Below are 15,019 nucleotides of genomic sequence, written 5' to 3'. Positions count from 1 at the left end.
CCCACTGAGCCACCCAGGCGCCCTCCTGGTAACATTTTTTTAAAGATTTTATTTATTTGACAGAGAGACACAGTGAGAGAGAGAACACAAGCAGGGGTAGTGAGAGAGGGAGAAGCAGGTTTCCCACGGAGCAGGGAGCCTGAAGCGGGACTTATCCCAGGGACCTGGGATCATGATCTGAGCCAAAGGCAGCCACTTAACAACTGAACCACCCAGGGGCCCTATACCGAATCTACTTTTAATCTTATCCAGTGAAATTTTTACAAATAGTATGTATTTCATTTCTGGAAGTTTTGTTTGGGTTTTTTCTTTCTTTTTTTACGTCTTTTATGGCTCTCCTCTGAGGTTCATGTTTTCTTTTAACTTCTTGAGCATATTTATAATGGCTGTTTTGAAGTCTTATCTGCTAATTTCATCATCTCTATCATTTGTTTTTCTGTCTTGATAGTTTTTTTTTCCTTCAAGTTATCGGTTATATTGTACCTCCTTCTTTGCATTTAACATGGCTGGGTGTTAAGATGTGTAAATTTTACACTGTTGGGTGCAATTTACATTCTGTTGTAGTATTTTAATAATGTTTACTATGAAGTTTAAGTTCCTTATAGGTCAAGTGGCACCTGGCTGGCTCAGTCCGAAAAGGATGCAACTCTTGATAGCATTGTGAGTTCAAGCTCCATGCTGGGTGTAGGGATTACTTAAAAATAAAATCTTAAAAAAAAAAAAAAAAAGAAGTTGCTTATGGGTCTTTTTCAAGGCCTGTTTTTTTTAACTTTTTAGGGCAAGTTTGAACTACCCTTTATTTTAGGACTACTTTGGCCCTACTGGAAGGCATAACTCTTCTGAGGCTCTAGGAATGCCCTGAGCATTTAACAAGGACTCTCTCTTCTAACTGCTAAGAATTCTAATATCTTCCACCCCTGAGTGAACTCTGATTTTTCACTTAAGTATTGAGTTTATACTTTTCTGGTCATTCTTTGCCTGGTTTCGAGTTTATTATATCTGGGAAGCTTATTCAGCTAAAACCCAGAGTGCCTGAGACTGCGTTTTGGCATTCTCCCTCTGGGTAGCTTCTTCCTCTCAGATACTCTGCACTTCAAATTAGTGTTTGCCTCTCCAAATTCCAAATTTTAGGCAACCCTCTTGGATACCCTTCCTCCATGGGAGCTTTGTACTATCACTTTGTTATCACTCAATAAATTGCTCAATAAACCTTGCTTTGCTGCCCCAAAACAAAAAACAAAACAAAAACAAACAAAAAAACTCCCACCAAATTGAAAATTCTATTTCCTCAGTTCAGTGACACTGTCACTCTTTGTCTGGGTTCCTTCTCCCTACACTGTGATCCAGAAAGTGGCTCCAAGCAATGAGTCAGAACAATCAGAGATCACCTGCTCTTCTCTTGGGAAGCACAGCCCTGTGCCTCCTGATGTCCAACTGTCTTAGTCCATTGAGGCTGCTGCAACAAAATACCACTATGTGGCTTATAAACAGTAGAAATTTATTGTTCACAGTTGTGGGAGCAATAAGTCCAAAACCAGGGTGCCAGCATGACTGGATGAGGGTCTTTTTCTAGGTCAAAGGCTCTTTATCGTATCCTTGCATGGCAGAAGGAGCAAGTGATCTCCCTGGAGCCTTCTATAAGAGCACTAATCCCATGCATAAAGTCCCTCCCTCATGACTAATTCCCTCCCAAAGGCCCTACCTCCCAATACATCATGTTTGGGGGTTAGGATTCAACATATGAATTTTGGGGGGGTCACAAACATTCAGACCATAGCACCAACGTTTCAAAACTGTGCTTTCACATGTTTTCATTTTCCTCCTTGTTAATGGGGGGAATAAAAATATGGTCTGTTATTCCATCACAATCTGAGTGGAAGAACTCCCAATTCTGTCGGAAAGCAGATGCTCTCTAAAATTGTATTTGCTATGTTTTTAAGTCCTCTTTTTTTTTCTGCATTAACTCCCATTTCTATGAGACTTACCTGCTACACATTTCCTTTTCAAAAACTCTGATTATTCCTACATATATACTCTTCCATACAATCTTTAGGTCCATATAATCAATTTCTCCCAAACTTGCCCTAACATTTGATAAAGATGGAATAAAATATGTAGACTAACTGGAGGAAATTGACATCCTCCATAATATTGACTCCTTCCATCTCTTCTATCCAAGTACAAAGTACATCTCTTTGTTTGCTAAAGTCTTCTTTCATGTACCTCAGTACCATTAATTCATTGTCTTGAAAGAATTCCCTTTATCTTTTACATTTATTCCTCAATATTTTATATTTTTTTGTTAATTTTCTGAAAGGAACCTTATTTTCCATGATCTTTTCTAACTAGACCCTTACAAAAGAAAGCTAGATATTTTTAATGTTAATTTGTACCCACAAAACTACCAAGCACTCTTACTCGTTCTAATTGGTTTTCACGGACTTCCTCCGGTTTTCTTAAGAATCATATTATCTAAAGATGGTAATTTAGTCTTCTTTCCAGTGTTTATATATTTTTTCATTATCTTGTCTGATTATAGGAAAATATTAAATAATAGTTACGGTAGTGCCCATACTTATCTTCTTTCAAATTTTATTTTTTTTCTTTCCAATTTTAAAGGAAATACTCCAGTACTTCACCATTAAACAGGATTCTGGCTATTGATTTGTAACAGTTATTTTTTATAATGTTACAGAAATATGTATCTGTATTTATATTATCAGGACTTTTAATCAGGAATGGATATTCAATTTCATAAAATCTCATTTCATCTGGTATTTTATCCCTATTAATATATCATAGGTCATGCATCTTATTAGTAGGGGTATATATATTAATTGTTACCCTTGTGTATCTAAAACCTATTTAGTACTGAATTTAATACATGACTGCATTTTATATATTTATTATTATTCCATTTTTTATTTTTGCATCTATACTCATTAGTAAGACTGTAGTTGGCATCTTTGGTTTTTGGTCTCTTTGCCAGAAATATACTTATTCTGATTTTATCAAATGCATTACTTTTATAATTAGGAAGTTAAAAAAAAAATAAAGCCTAAAAATCATCAATAACTCTCCAAATGCCCACAATTTTTAAACATTTATTTTTTTCTTCAGATTCTGGAACTAGGATTATTAAATTTTTGACAGGTCATTTTTTCACCCCACCCTACATTCTAGAGCATAGATATTAAATCTATCTATAACATACACTATCCTCAAAATTCTCTTTGTAATATTAGGTGACATTTCAGATACTAGTTGCTTTCCAATTTCTTCCTGGAGTTCTCTTTCCCCAGATGTCTCTATTTCTACAGCTCAATCCCTTACTTTATTTACATCTAAACTAAAATGCACCTCCTCAAGGGCACCTGGGTGGCTCAGTCAGTTAAGTGTCTGCCTTCAGCTCAGGTCATGATCCCAGGGCCCTGGGATCAAGCCTCATGTCAGGCTCCGTGAGCAGGGAGCTTGATTCTCCTTCTCCCTCTGCTGCTCCTCCTGCTTGTGTTCTCGCTCCCTCTCAAATAAATAAACAAAATCTTAATAAATTAAAAAATAAATAAAATGCTACCTCTTCAGAAAAAGCTTCTCTGACCACCCTAACTAAAATATCCCCTACCAACTCTCCATCTAACTCTAGCCCCGATTTATTCTTCATAGCCATTCTGAAATATTTCATTCCCAGTGCCTCGAAAAGTACTTGATGCACAGTAAGTAAACAATTAATATTTGCTGAGGAATAAATAAGTGAAAGTAAGTAGGTATCTACATAGTATAATCTGAAGAAAGAGTTCCCCAAGAATAATTTCCCCCATTCTAGTGCCACACTGCCTAAAATGCCTGTGACTACCCATAGGCTACCTACCACATAAATCATTAATCAATAATGCTTTGGTAAAATGACTTCATTTATCAGATTCTTTCTTCCATAATAATTAGTCCTCCAGGCCATGAACACCTGGGTTCCATGTAAAGGAAGAAAAATACAGTGTCTTCCAGAAACAAATTGTTGCACTCTTTTTCCCATAATAATGATACCAAACGAGCACAAGGTAAATATACTCTGCCTATTACTCTTGGTGGTTTCCTTCTGAGGGTTAAATACAACAAAGTAAAATTATATAACAAAGAGAAAGCACTGGAAAAAGAAGTAATAATTGGTCTGGGTGATGGAAGGGGATGGAAGTCCCCAGAGTCTCTGATCTCTTTGGGGAGTCATACCTAGAAGTGATCATATAGAAAGTGAATCTTCAAGGAACAAACAGAAACTGATTATGAGAATTAAGTACAGTCTCTAGCTGTGGCTTCTCTTAATGGACCTTAATCAGTTTTAGATTCAAACACAGTAAGAACATTCTGGTTACCAAGTCCACTGAGAACAAAGAAAAAGCAGTACCTTCATTTTATCCCCTTCCCACTGAATTTAACTATAGTTACCTTGGAAGACTGAACAGACAAAAACAAGCAAGAAAAAGAAGCAGACTCCAGAATACACAGCCTAATATCCTAACATTTCTTGGTTCTGTCACTATTCTACTATGCTGGTACTAAGGACCAGTAACAGGAATATATTCCACAGAATAGAGAGAAAACAGATTTTTAAAATACAGCCAACTCTCCATTTGCCCATTTCATCTCTAATCAAATATTTGTCCATTGTTATGACAGCACTAACATATTTTAATTTAGATCCTTCCCAATATTTAGTCTTTACTGAATGGAGGGAACAGAAGCCAGGCCTTGGAAGTCCTTATGTTTCTGGTACTGTTATTTTTCTACTCCTATCTCCTATTCTTTAATGTTATCAGTAATAAGAAAATAACCAAATATGCTAATGATGCAGAGTTCTACATGTAAAACATTTCAAAACCTTTCTTTCTGATTTACAAATCACCCAAATTCTTAAGTGTACATGTGTGTATATACATATGTGTATGTATATATATATATACATACACATATATATACATACATACACACATACACACATATATATATGGGATTAAAATATGATAGTTCTCCATGCTGAATTAGATAAAATAAAATAACCAAAAAGCACAGATGACAACTAAAGGAAATACAAAATTCTAATTTAAGATGAATCTAATTTATGTATTTAGGTACAGTATTTACCTACAGATTCTGTAATCCAAAACAATGGATTTTTTACCAGGAATTAAAACCTATCTCAATACTTTCTGTGTTCTTTCTTTCAATTTTTTCCTCCCAGTTCATTCTAATATATGCATGTTTCAAAAACTCAGATGAGCCTGGCAATACCTACCTCAACCTTCTACTACCTAAATTATGTGAGGGCACATAATATGTACATGTACAATTTCATGCATTGTACATTTCTACTAAAATATACATGTTTAAATATATATATGTATATATATACATATATATGTGTGTGTTTCCCATTAGTTTCAAAATGAGTTCATATACTGATTTCTGTAAACAAAACAGTAATGTAATACATGGGATGCCTAACCTCTTGATTTTCTACTCCATTGCTGGAAAGCTCCAAAACAGAACCTCCATTGTCAACCACTGCTGATGTCATTGTTATTCCCTGAGGAAGCTTCAAACGCTATTAACCAATGTAATTTAAAGGTTCATAGATGACTGCCAGTGTTACAAGTTTGCATTATCATGTTCTAAAAGTCAATAGACATGGAGTGAAGGAGATATCCAGAAATCCAGTCTTCTAAAGATGATTAACCAGAGGGCCTAAAAAGAGGAAGAATTTGACAAGTTATTAAAAATATACAGGAAGGATATAAAACACAATCTAATCTTTGACACTTCTGTAAACTAAGAAAAAGGAGCTTAGACTTACAAAACCCAGTGTCAAAAGAGGGCAGTAATGAGCACTCTACTCCTCAGAGCTGTCAACTTCATAAACAATTTATTGCAATCAAGTTATTGCACACAGATGACCTTATGATACTTACATTCTAACGGATAAAATGTTATAACTTTCTCTTTTTATGAAGATGTATTTTTATTCCTAAAATATTTTCATAGAAATTTTAAAAATCTTTTATACGTTGATAACAAAATAAATCAAGCTAAATCAAGACAACTTCTAAAATTATTTGCCTATTTACCAAATTAAAAGATTTATTGGTTTGTAAATATTTCATTCTTCCTTGGCTCCTTTGGTTTCTTTATTTGACTAATATAATTAGACATGTCTTTTGCTTATGGTAGCAATCTCATTTTGTGTTCATATTCTGAATACTCTACAAGGACTATAAAATGGATTAATTTGAGTTATATATTTATTTAAACTTTCAATTAGAGTAGTTTAAAAATAAAATAGCAAAAATCACATGGAATGCCTTTAATATTACTTTATCATTCTTTCCTCAGTAGTTTTTGGGGTTTTTTTGCTATTGGTTAAAAATTCATTATAGCAGCAGTCCCTGAGTGGCTCAGTGGGTTAAGCATCTGACTCTTCAGTTTTGGCTCAGGTCATGATCCCAGGATCACGAGATCAAGCCCCACGTGGAGCTCCACTCTCAACAAGGAGTCTGCTTAAGATTCTCTCTCCCCGCTCTTCTCTGCCCCTCCCCACCACTTGTGCTCATGCTCCCTCTAAAATAAATAAAATATATATATTTTTTAATTTCGATATAGGAAATCATTTCAAGTAAACATAATTCAAGCCTTTTTCCTAGTAGTGATGAATGTTGATATATACATATCATCTAGATTTATGCATTAGATTATTCCTATAAAGTTATATTTTATTTGATTTTATGTAGGTTATATTTTTCATAAAAGAATTAAAGATTTATTTGTTACAGATTTTCAGGTAAAAATTAAATAATGCAGAAAAATGAAGTATATTTAAATAGAAATGAATATACATTTCTAATAAATCATTCCATTAATATCATGTCCTATGTTAAATTTGACCCCTGGCACTATACAGATATGAAAATAAAATAAAGAATTTCCATAAATTTATACAATAAAAGAAATACCTGGGAAAAAAGCAGAAATTTCACACCTTCTAAAATTCATTCAGGACTGTTAGTATTATTTTTTATCTTATCACAGACAATGGGATAGGATGTATTTGTATTTTAACAACAAAAATTAGTAAAAATCCACAGTTCATATCACACTAAAGCTCACTACTATCATAAAAGGTAATGACTATTTTCAATATCTGTTTTCTTAACACTTAGGTAATAATAGCAGAAATAAAGTTTACTTACAATTTGAATGTTAAGTAGTGTAATCATCCTTCACTATTTTCACAAGTTGGCAAGAGCTAAAATATAAACCAGCAGTTCTTTGGAACTACTATGTGGGGGGAAAAAAGACAGTATTAATATAATTCCATTTGAAATATTTTACCCAAAATACGTGTGATTCAGATAATACGTACTTCTTACAATAAGCCATCTCCAAATCCTGATAACACACATTATATAATGGACATAATAAAGAAATTATTTCTAGGCTATTGAGGAATCAGAAATCTTTATCAAACTTAAAATTTTAAGTCACCACTAAATTGTCAAATTATTGAATACAGACAGACCCAACATGCTATGGCCTAGGCCTCATACCATGGGCTATATTTCAAGTAACCAACAGGATTTTAACATCTGGCTGCAAGCATAAACCCTGATGCCCAGGATTATAAAATCAGGCTTAAAAACCCTAACCCAAAAACTACTGTAACACAAAATCAATGATATGCTGCCTATTAAGTCACGTTCCTGCTCTCTCACCCTCCACACCTAGCTTCCATACACATCCAAACATCCCGAGCCTCCTCAAACATCCCCCTCCCTTCAGAGGCTAATGGAACGACCTATGTACTGGATGTTAGGTCTTGCTCCATCAATTACTCCCTCCTTTTCCTTAACCTTCTCTTAGAACATTGGGTCCTTCCCCTCAAAATGGCAGGATCTGTAAGACCCTTTCATCTTAAACACAGGAAAGTCATCCTCCATGACCCTGCAAAGCCCTCCAGCTACTGTTCTAGTTTGCTCCTTCCTCAGAGATGAATCTAGGGGGAAATCTCCTATCTTCTGTCTCCACTTCCTAATTCCTCAGGTGTTCCTCCTTTTATGGAAGTTTGGCATCTATCACCCCCAAATGAAATTTTTACTAAATTCCGATTGTCAGTCAAATCCAATGGATATATCTGTTTTCACAGGACTTGATGTCTCTTAAGTATTTGACACTACTGATCATTCCCTCCTTGAAACTCTATCTTGAATTTATCTTCTTCCTCTCTAACTACTCTTTTTCAATTCCCTCCTGTAGGCCAACCCCTAATTTTCGGGGGCTTAGAGCAAGAGTACAAATGGAAGCCTACATTCTACGTGTCTAAATATTTTAAAGTTATAAATCAAGCTAACAAGCTGTTAAATTATTATTCTATCCTCCCATCTTGACATATATACTTTTATAACAACCTAAAAGGCTAAGTTCTGATTTGGAGTTCTCAAACTCCCTCAAGTTCTATAGTGGCATGGGAGTCACTCAAATTCTTTGAGAGCCCTCCCCTTTCTCTCCTCCCACCTTTAGTTCCACTCTATTCATAAGGAGCCTCATATGTATACATGTCGACATCCCATCCCACAAGTCCAAGTTCTGGCCACATGCCTGCACACAGCAGTTGCTTGGTCATCACTTAAGCCTAGAGAAGCCCATACATGTGTTCAGTCAAGAGAGGAGAGAATCAGAGAAGAGGCTTTTGAAGTGCTACATGGGCAGGGAATTCTGGGGTTCAAATACTCAGAACTTAATGTAGAAATGGGTATCAAATGAACGAGTTTCCTTGTACACTTTGTACCCCCCCACACACACCCATATCCTCATTCTATCAGGAGGGGTAAAACTCAACAAAGGCCCAATGAGGACCTCTGAAGCACAAGGCCTAGGTTCCTGCTTAGCAAAGTCAAAGAACAGTGCTTACATGAAGGTGTTTCCAGAATCCCATCCCTAATCCTCTTCTGACTCTTTATGCTTTCTCTAAGCTATCTCGTGTACTGCCACGGCTTCATGCAAATCTTTCTTCCACTCTAAACCATTTTAATGGGTTCCGGTTTGTCTACTAGACAGTTTCTTTCTTTCTTTCTTTCTTTTTTTAAAGATTTTATCTATTTATTTGAGAGAGAGAAAGAAAGGACACAAGCAAGGGGAGGGGCAGAAAGAGAGGGAAAAGCAGGTTCCCCTGCTGAGCAGGAAGCTCAATGCAGGGCTCAATCTCAGGACCCCAGGATCATGACCTGAACTGAAGGCAGACACCTAACTGATTGAGCCACCCAGGCATCCCTGTCTACTAGACACTTTCTTGCCTCTACTTCTTTGTGAAATTAAATAGGGTATAAATAAATAGCAAGCATCTATTCCAAGATATCCCAGGCACTCCATTAATTAATTTAGTCATTCAGCAAATATTGAGCACCTATTATATGCTAACAGTTCTCAGTGCTAGAGGTACAGCAGTGAATAAAGTAAAAATCCTCATTCTTATGGATCTTAAATTCCAGTGGGAAGAGATGAAAATAAAATATGTATAGTATACATGTAGATGGTGACAAAGGCTAAGGAGACAAATGAATCAAAGGGAAAGAACATTCAGCAGGGAAGAGAACTATAATTTCAAACTGGGTTGTCAGAGAAGGATTCACTAAAAAAGTGACATATGAGTAAAGACCCGAAAGTAGGGAGTGAGCTGTGCCAATGACTGGGGGAAGAGCCCTCTAGTCAAAGGAAAGGGAAATACAGTAACTTCAGAATGGAGTACACCGGACTAGTTCAAGGATCAGCAAGAAGGGCACTGTGGCTGGAGTGAAGTGAGCAAAAGGAAGAAAGAATAGAAGAAAATGGAAGAGAAAGGGGAGGGGGACATGTAGGCCCTCCTTGAGGTCTGTGACTTTTACTCCAGGAAAGAAGAGTTTTATGCAGAGAGATGGATGATTTGATTATTATGGGAATCATTCAGAAGCTGGGTTGAAAACAGATAAGAGGACAAGGGCATAAACAGGAAGATCAGTTAGGAAGCTACTATAATAATTAGGTGAGAAATGATAGTGGTTAGGACCAGAGCGGTAGGTTCTGGAGAGGGTGAAAAGTGGTCAACTGTTGGATATATTTCAAAAGTAAATGGACAAGATTTTATAGCAATGTAAATACGGATATGAGGTAAAAAGAAGAATCAAAAATGAATCCAAAGATAGCAGTCGGAGCATAATGGAATAGCCATTAAATGGGCTAGGGAAAAGTGTGGGAAAAGAAATTCAATGTGTCTCAAACTAAACCCACTTTTTCCTCTGCTCGGAAAACGTATTACCTCTCCTATTGTGCTTAGCTCAGAAAGCTACCCTAACACCCACACAAGTTATCTAAAAAGTAAAGTTCCTAAAGTTCAGAGTTCCTGAAAAACCATCATACTCTCTCATTCTTGACCCAATCTCTATAATCTCATATCCTCTGACCTAGCCAAGGTCTTTTTTTTTTAAGCTCATTTATTTATTTGACAGAGAAAGAGAGAGCACAAGCAAAGGGAGCAGCAGGCAGAGGGAGAGAAGAAGTAGCCTCCCCACTGAGCAGACCCTGGGGTCATGACCTGAGCCGAAGGCAGATGCTTAACCAACTGAGCCACCCAGGTGCCCCTCAATATCACTTTCTATCACTCTCTTCCCCCATCCACACATGTACCTCCCTCATAAAAACATCAGTGAAATAACAGCTTCCAGCAGATCCTTCACTTGGTACCTCTTACCAATCTTAAAGCACAACACCTATGCCTTTCTTTCAAGGTCCTCTAAAATCCTGCTCCTCTTTACCTTCCTAAACTTACTTCCGACTACTCTCCCAAAGTACCATATTTTTTTTTAAGATTTTATTTATTTGACAGAGAGAGAGAGATCACAAGTAGGCAGAGAGGCAGGCAGAGAGAGAGAGAGAGGAGGAAGGAGGCTCCCTGCGGAGCAGAGAGCCCAACGCGGGGCTCGATCCCAGGACCCTGGGATCATGACCTGAGCTGAAGGCAGAGGCTTTAACCCACTGAGCCACCCAGGCGCCCCACCAAAGTACCAAATTTTAAAAATCTGTGTTTTGTATCACCTAAACCAGTGCCTTTCATATAGCAGATACACAGTAAAGATATGACGAATACAAGAATAAACGAACATGTTCCCATCAGAAAAGTATCTTCACTCTTCACTATACATACCATGCTCATCCCCATCCCATCCCTTTGCTAGTCCTCTTCTCTCACCCTTTTCTTTGATTATTCAAATTCCACCTGATCCTCAAGGACAAATTTTTCCCTACAATGACATTACCTCTTTCCTATCTCTTACTATACCAGTTCTTTCAATAATATTTATTGAACACTTACTAAATACCAAATACAGAACTATGCCAGAAACACAAAAATAGTCAGGACTCAGCCTTCAAACAGCTTAAAGTCTGGTAAGGAGAAACAACATAGAAACAATTACAATCATGTAAATGTCATTAAAGAAACTACGAAGTACAATGGGAATATTAAAAAAGGAACATCTAAGTCGACCTCGGGGAGTTCTACAGAGACTTCAGAAAGAAGCCATCATTTACTCTGGGACTAGAAGACAGGATAGAAATTGACATAGCAATAAGAAGAGAAACAACTCTGAATAATAAATGTTATTCTCAGGACTGAAAAAAACCTGCAAAATGATAAAAACTTAAGTATCACTCAGAAGTAAATTCTGCTCAGACTGTTAGTTGCTTAGAGTACAAATCACTCTCTCATCAGAAACAGTTTATGTGTATGACTTTATTTATATAAACTACAAAAAAACAAGGAAAACCCAAACTATGATACTAGAAATAGGATACTATGGGCAACTGCCTGGCTAGCTCAGTCCATAGAGCAGGACACTCTTAGAAATAGGATACTATGTTACAAAGGGTGAATATCACTAATATATAAAGAACACTTAAAATAGAGGAATAAAGGAACAAAAAACCCAAGGGAAAAATAGAGAAAACAAGTAAACATACAATTCACTAAAGCAGATATAAAAATGGCCCTTAAACTTACGAAAAGATGTTCAAATTCACTCATAGGGAAATACAAATTTTTTATAAACCTTTTTAAATAAGAGAACTTTTCTCTCAAGTTGGTGAGAATTAAAATGTATGACTTACATTCTTTTGATAAAGCTGTGCACTTATACACTGCTGGTGGGAATGCAAACTGATATAATTTGGTAATATCTAACCAAATTGTATACACACTTTTTTTAAAGAGCTTTTTTATTTTTATTTTTTTTAAGATTTTATCTATTCATTTGACAGGAAGAGAGAGAGAGAGAAAGCACAAGTAGGGCAGAACGGCAGAGGGAGACAGAGAATCAGGCTCCCTGGTGAGCAAGGAGCCTGATGCAGGGTGATCCCAGGACCCTGAGATCATGACCTGAGTTGAAGGCAGACACTTAACCGAATGAGTCACCCAGGCACCCCAAAAGCTTTTTTTTAAAAAAAAATTGTTTATTTAATTTGGGGGGCGGGCAGAAGGAAAGAATCTCAAAGCAGACTCTGCTGAGCATGGATCTCAATCTCACAACCCTGAGATCATGACCTGAGCCAAAATCAAGAGTTGGATGCCTAACCCACTGAGCCACCCAGGCGCCCCTTATAGAGCTTTATTGAGATATAACTGACATTTCACTCAGTTTGCCCATTTAAAGTATATAACTCGATGGTTTTTAGTGTATTAAGAAGTACAATCATCAACAGAATCTAATTTTAGAACACTTCCAGCACCAACACCCCCCAAAAAAGTCCCATGTGCATTAGCAGTCACTCCCCAATCTTTCCCAACCCCTAGTCCCTGACAACCATTAACCTACTTTCCTTTTTTTTTTTTTTTTTTAAAGATTTTATTTATTTGACATAGGGAGAGATCACAAGTAGGCAAAGAAGCAGGCGGGGGTTGTGGAAGCAGACTCCTCGCTGAGCAGAAAGCCCAATGCAGGGCTCAATCCCAGGACCCTGAGATCGTGACCTGAGCCAAAGACAGATGCTCAACCAACTGAGCCACACACGCGCCCCCATTAACCTACTTTCTATCTCTAGAGATTTGCTTGTACTGGCCATTTCCTATAAATAGCTTTATATAACATATGGACTTTTGTGACTGGTTTCTTTCACTAGGTATAATGTTTTCAATATTCATCTATGTGTAACGTGTGTTAGTGGAGCAACATAGGGATTAGGAATGTTACCCCTTCATGCGGTCAAAAATCCAGATATAAATTTTCACTTGACTACTAAGAGCCTACTGTTGACTGAAAGCCTTACCAATTAGATAAACAGTCAATTAACACATATTTTGTATCCTATATGTATTACATACTTGATTCTCAGAAGAAGTTAGAGAAAATAAAATGTTAAGAAAATCTTAAGGAAGAGAAAATACATTTACAGTAGTGTATTTATTGAAAAAAATCGTGTGCAAGTAGACCCATGCAGCTCAAACTGGTGTTACTCAAAGGTCAACTACATTTCTTTTTGTTGCTGAATAATATTCTATTGAATATATACATCATATTTTATTTATCCATGCATCAGTTGATGCAAATTTGGGTTGTATTCTACTTTATCACTATTGTAAATAATGCTGCTATGAAAATTCATGTACAAATTTTTATGTGGACATATGCTTTCATCTCTCTTGGGGATATACCCAGGCATGGAATTGCTGAAACATACGGTAACTCTATATTAACATTTTGAAAAACTTTTTTCCAAAGTAGCTACACCATTTTACATTCTTATCAGCACTCTATAAAGATTCTAATTTCTCCACATCTCCATCAACACATGTTGTAGGTAATCTGTTATGCAGCAATAGATAATACATCATCCTGGTAGATACAACAACGATCATTTGATAAAACTTTATAATTAAAGGGGCACCTGGGTGGTTCAGTCAGTTAAGACTTTGCCTTCAGCTCAGGTCATGATCCCAGGATCCTGGGATTGAGTCCCAAGTTAGGCTCCCTGCTAAACAGGGAGTCTGCTTCTCCTTCTACCTGCCACTCCCCCTGCTTATGTGCTCATGGTCTTGCTTGCTCTCTCTGAAAAAACAACAACAACAACAACAAAAAAAAAAAAAACCAGGATGCCTGAGTGTCTCAGTTGGTTAAGCATCTGCCTTTGGCTCAGATCATGATCCCAGGGTCCTGGGATCGAGTCTCACATCGGGTTCCCTGCTCAGTGGGGAGCCTGCGTCTCCTTTTGCCTGCTTGTGTGCTCTCTGACAAATAAATCAAATCTTTAAAAAATAGTTTTAAAAAATTTAAAAACCTTCAGTGACTCCCTTTTCTCTTTGGACTAAAATCTAAGTACATTAACATGAGATACGCTTTTAAAAAAAAAAAAGAAAAGAAAAAGAAATAAAGTTTATAATTAAAAACAATGCAGCCAAAACTCAATGACAAAATATTTAAACTTTCCCCTGAAACTGGGACCAGAAAAACTGTATCTACAATTACTACTTCAATTCAAACTTCACTAGCAATCCTGACCTATAAAGTATAAGAAAAAATTAAAAGGTATAAGAAATGGAAAGGAAGATAGGAAGCTATCATTGTTTGCAGATGATAAGACTATCTACACAGAAAATCCAAAAGAATCTTCAGATATCAGAGTGTTTGCAAAGTATGTGGATGTAGATCAATACATAAAAATCAACTGTTTTAGTCATCAAAAATCTCCAAACAAACAAAAGCCCAGGGCCAGATGGCTTCCCGGGGGAATTCTACCAAACATTTAAAGAAGAACTAATTCCTAGTCTCCTGAAACTGTCCCAAAAAATAGAAATGGAAGGAAAACTTCCAAACTCATTTTATGACGCCAGCATCACCTTGATCCCAAAAACCAGACAAGGATCCCATCAAAAAAGAGAACTACAGACCAATATCCTTGATGAACACAGATGCAAAAATTCTCACCAAAATACTAGCCAATAGGATTCAACAGT

General features: G+C 36.5%; 1 protein-coding gene across 3 annotated transcripts in view; it reads right to left on the bottom strand.

Moving 5' to 3' along the window:
• The window catches only part of LOC111149003 (E74 like ETS transcription factor 2), a 101,031-nt gene that overhangs the window by 59,738 nt on the left and 26,274 nt on the right, over positions 1-15,019 (bottom strand). For all 3 annotated transcript variants that reach the window (XM_022505873.1, XM_022505874.1, XM_022505875.1), the window contains exons 2-3: positions 7,236-7,323; positions 5,498-5,736 (exon numbers count right to left, since the gene is read on the bottom strand). In XM_022505873.1, coding sequence (XP_022361581.1) covers positions 5,498-5,569 — 72 coding nt within the window. In that variant the 5' untranslated portion in view covers positions 5,570-5,736; positions 7,236-7,323. The remainder of the gene's footprint in view (positions 1-5,497; positions 5,737-7,235; positions 7,324-15,019) is intronic.

Source organism: Enhydra lutris, unplaced genomic scaffold (assembly GCF_002288905.1).
Source record: "Enhydra lutris kenyoni isolate GAN:26980312 unplaced genomic scaffold, ASM228890v2 scaffoldscaffold21, whole genome shotgun sequence".
NCBI classification, from domain to species: Eukaryota; Metazoa; Chordata; class Mammalia; order Carnivora; family Mustelidae; genus Enhydra; species Enhydra lutris.
The sequence above is the reverse complement of the archived record's forward strand: the minus strand, read 5'-3'. Positions and strand labels throughout refer to the sequence as shown.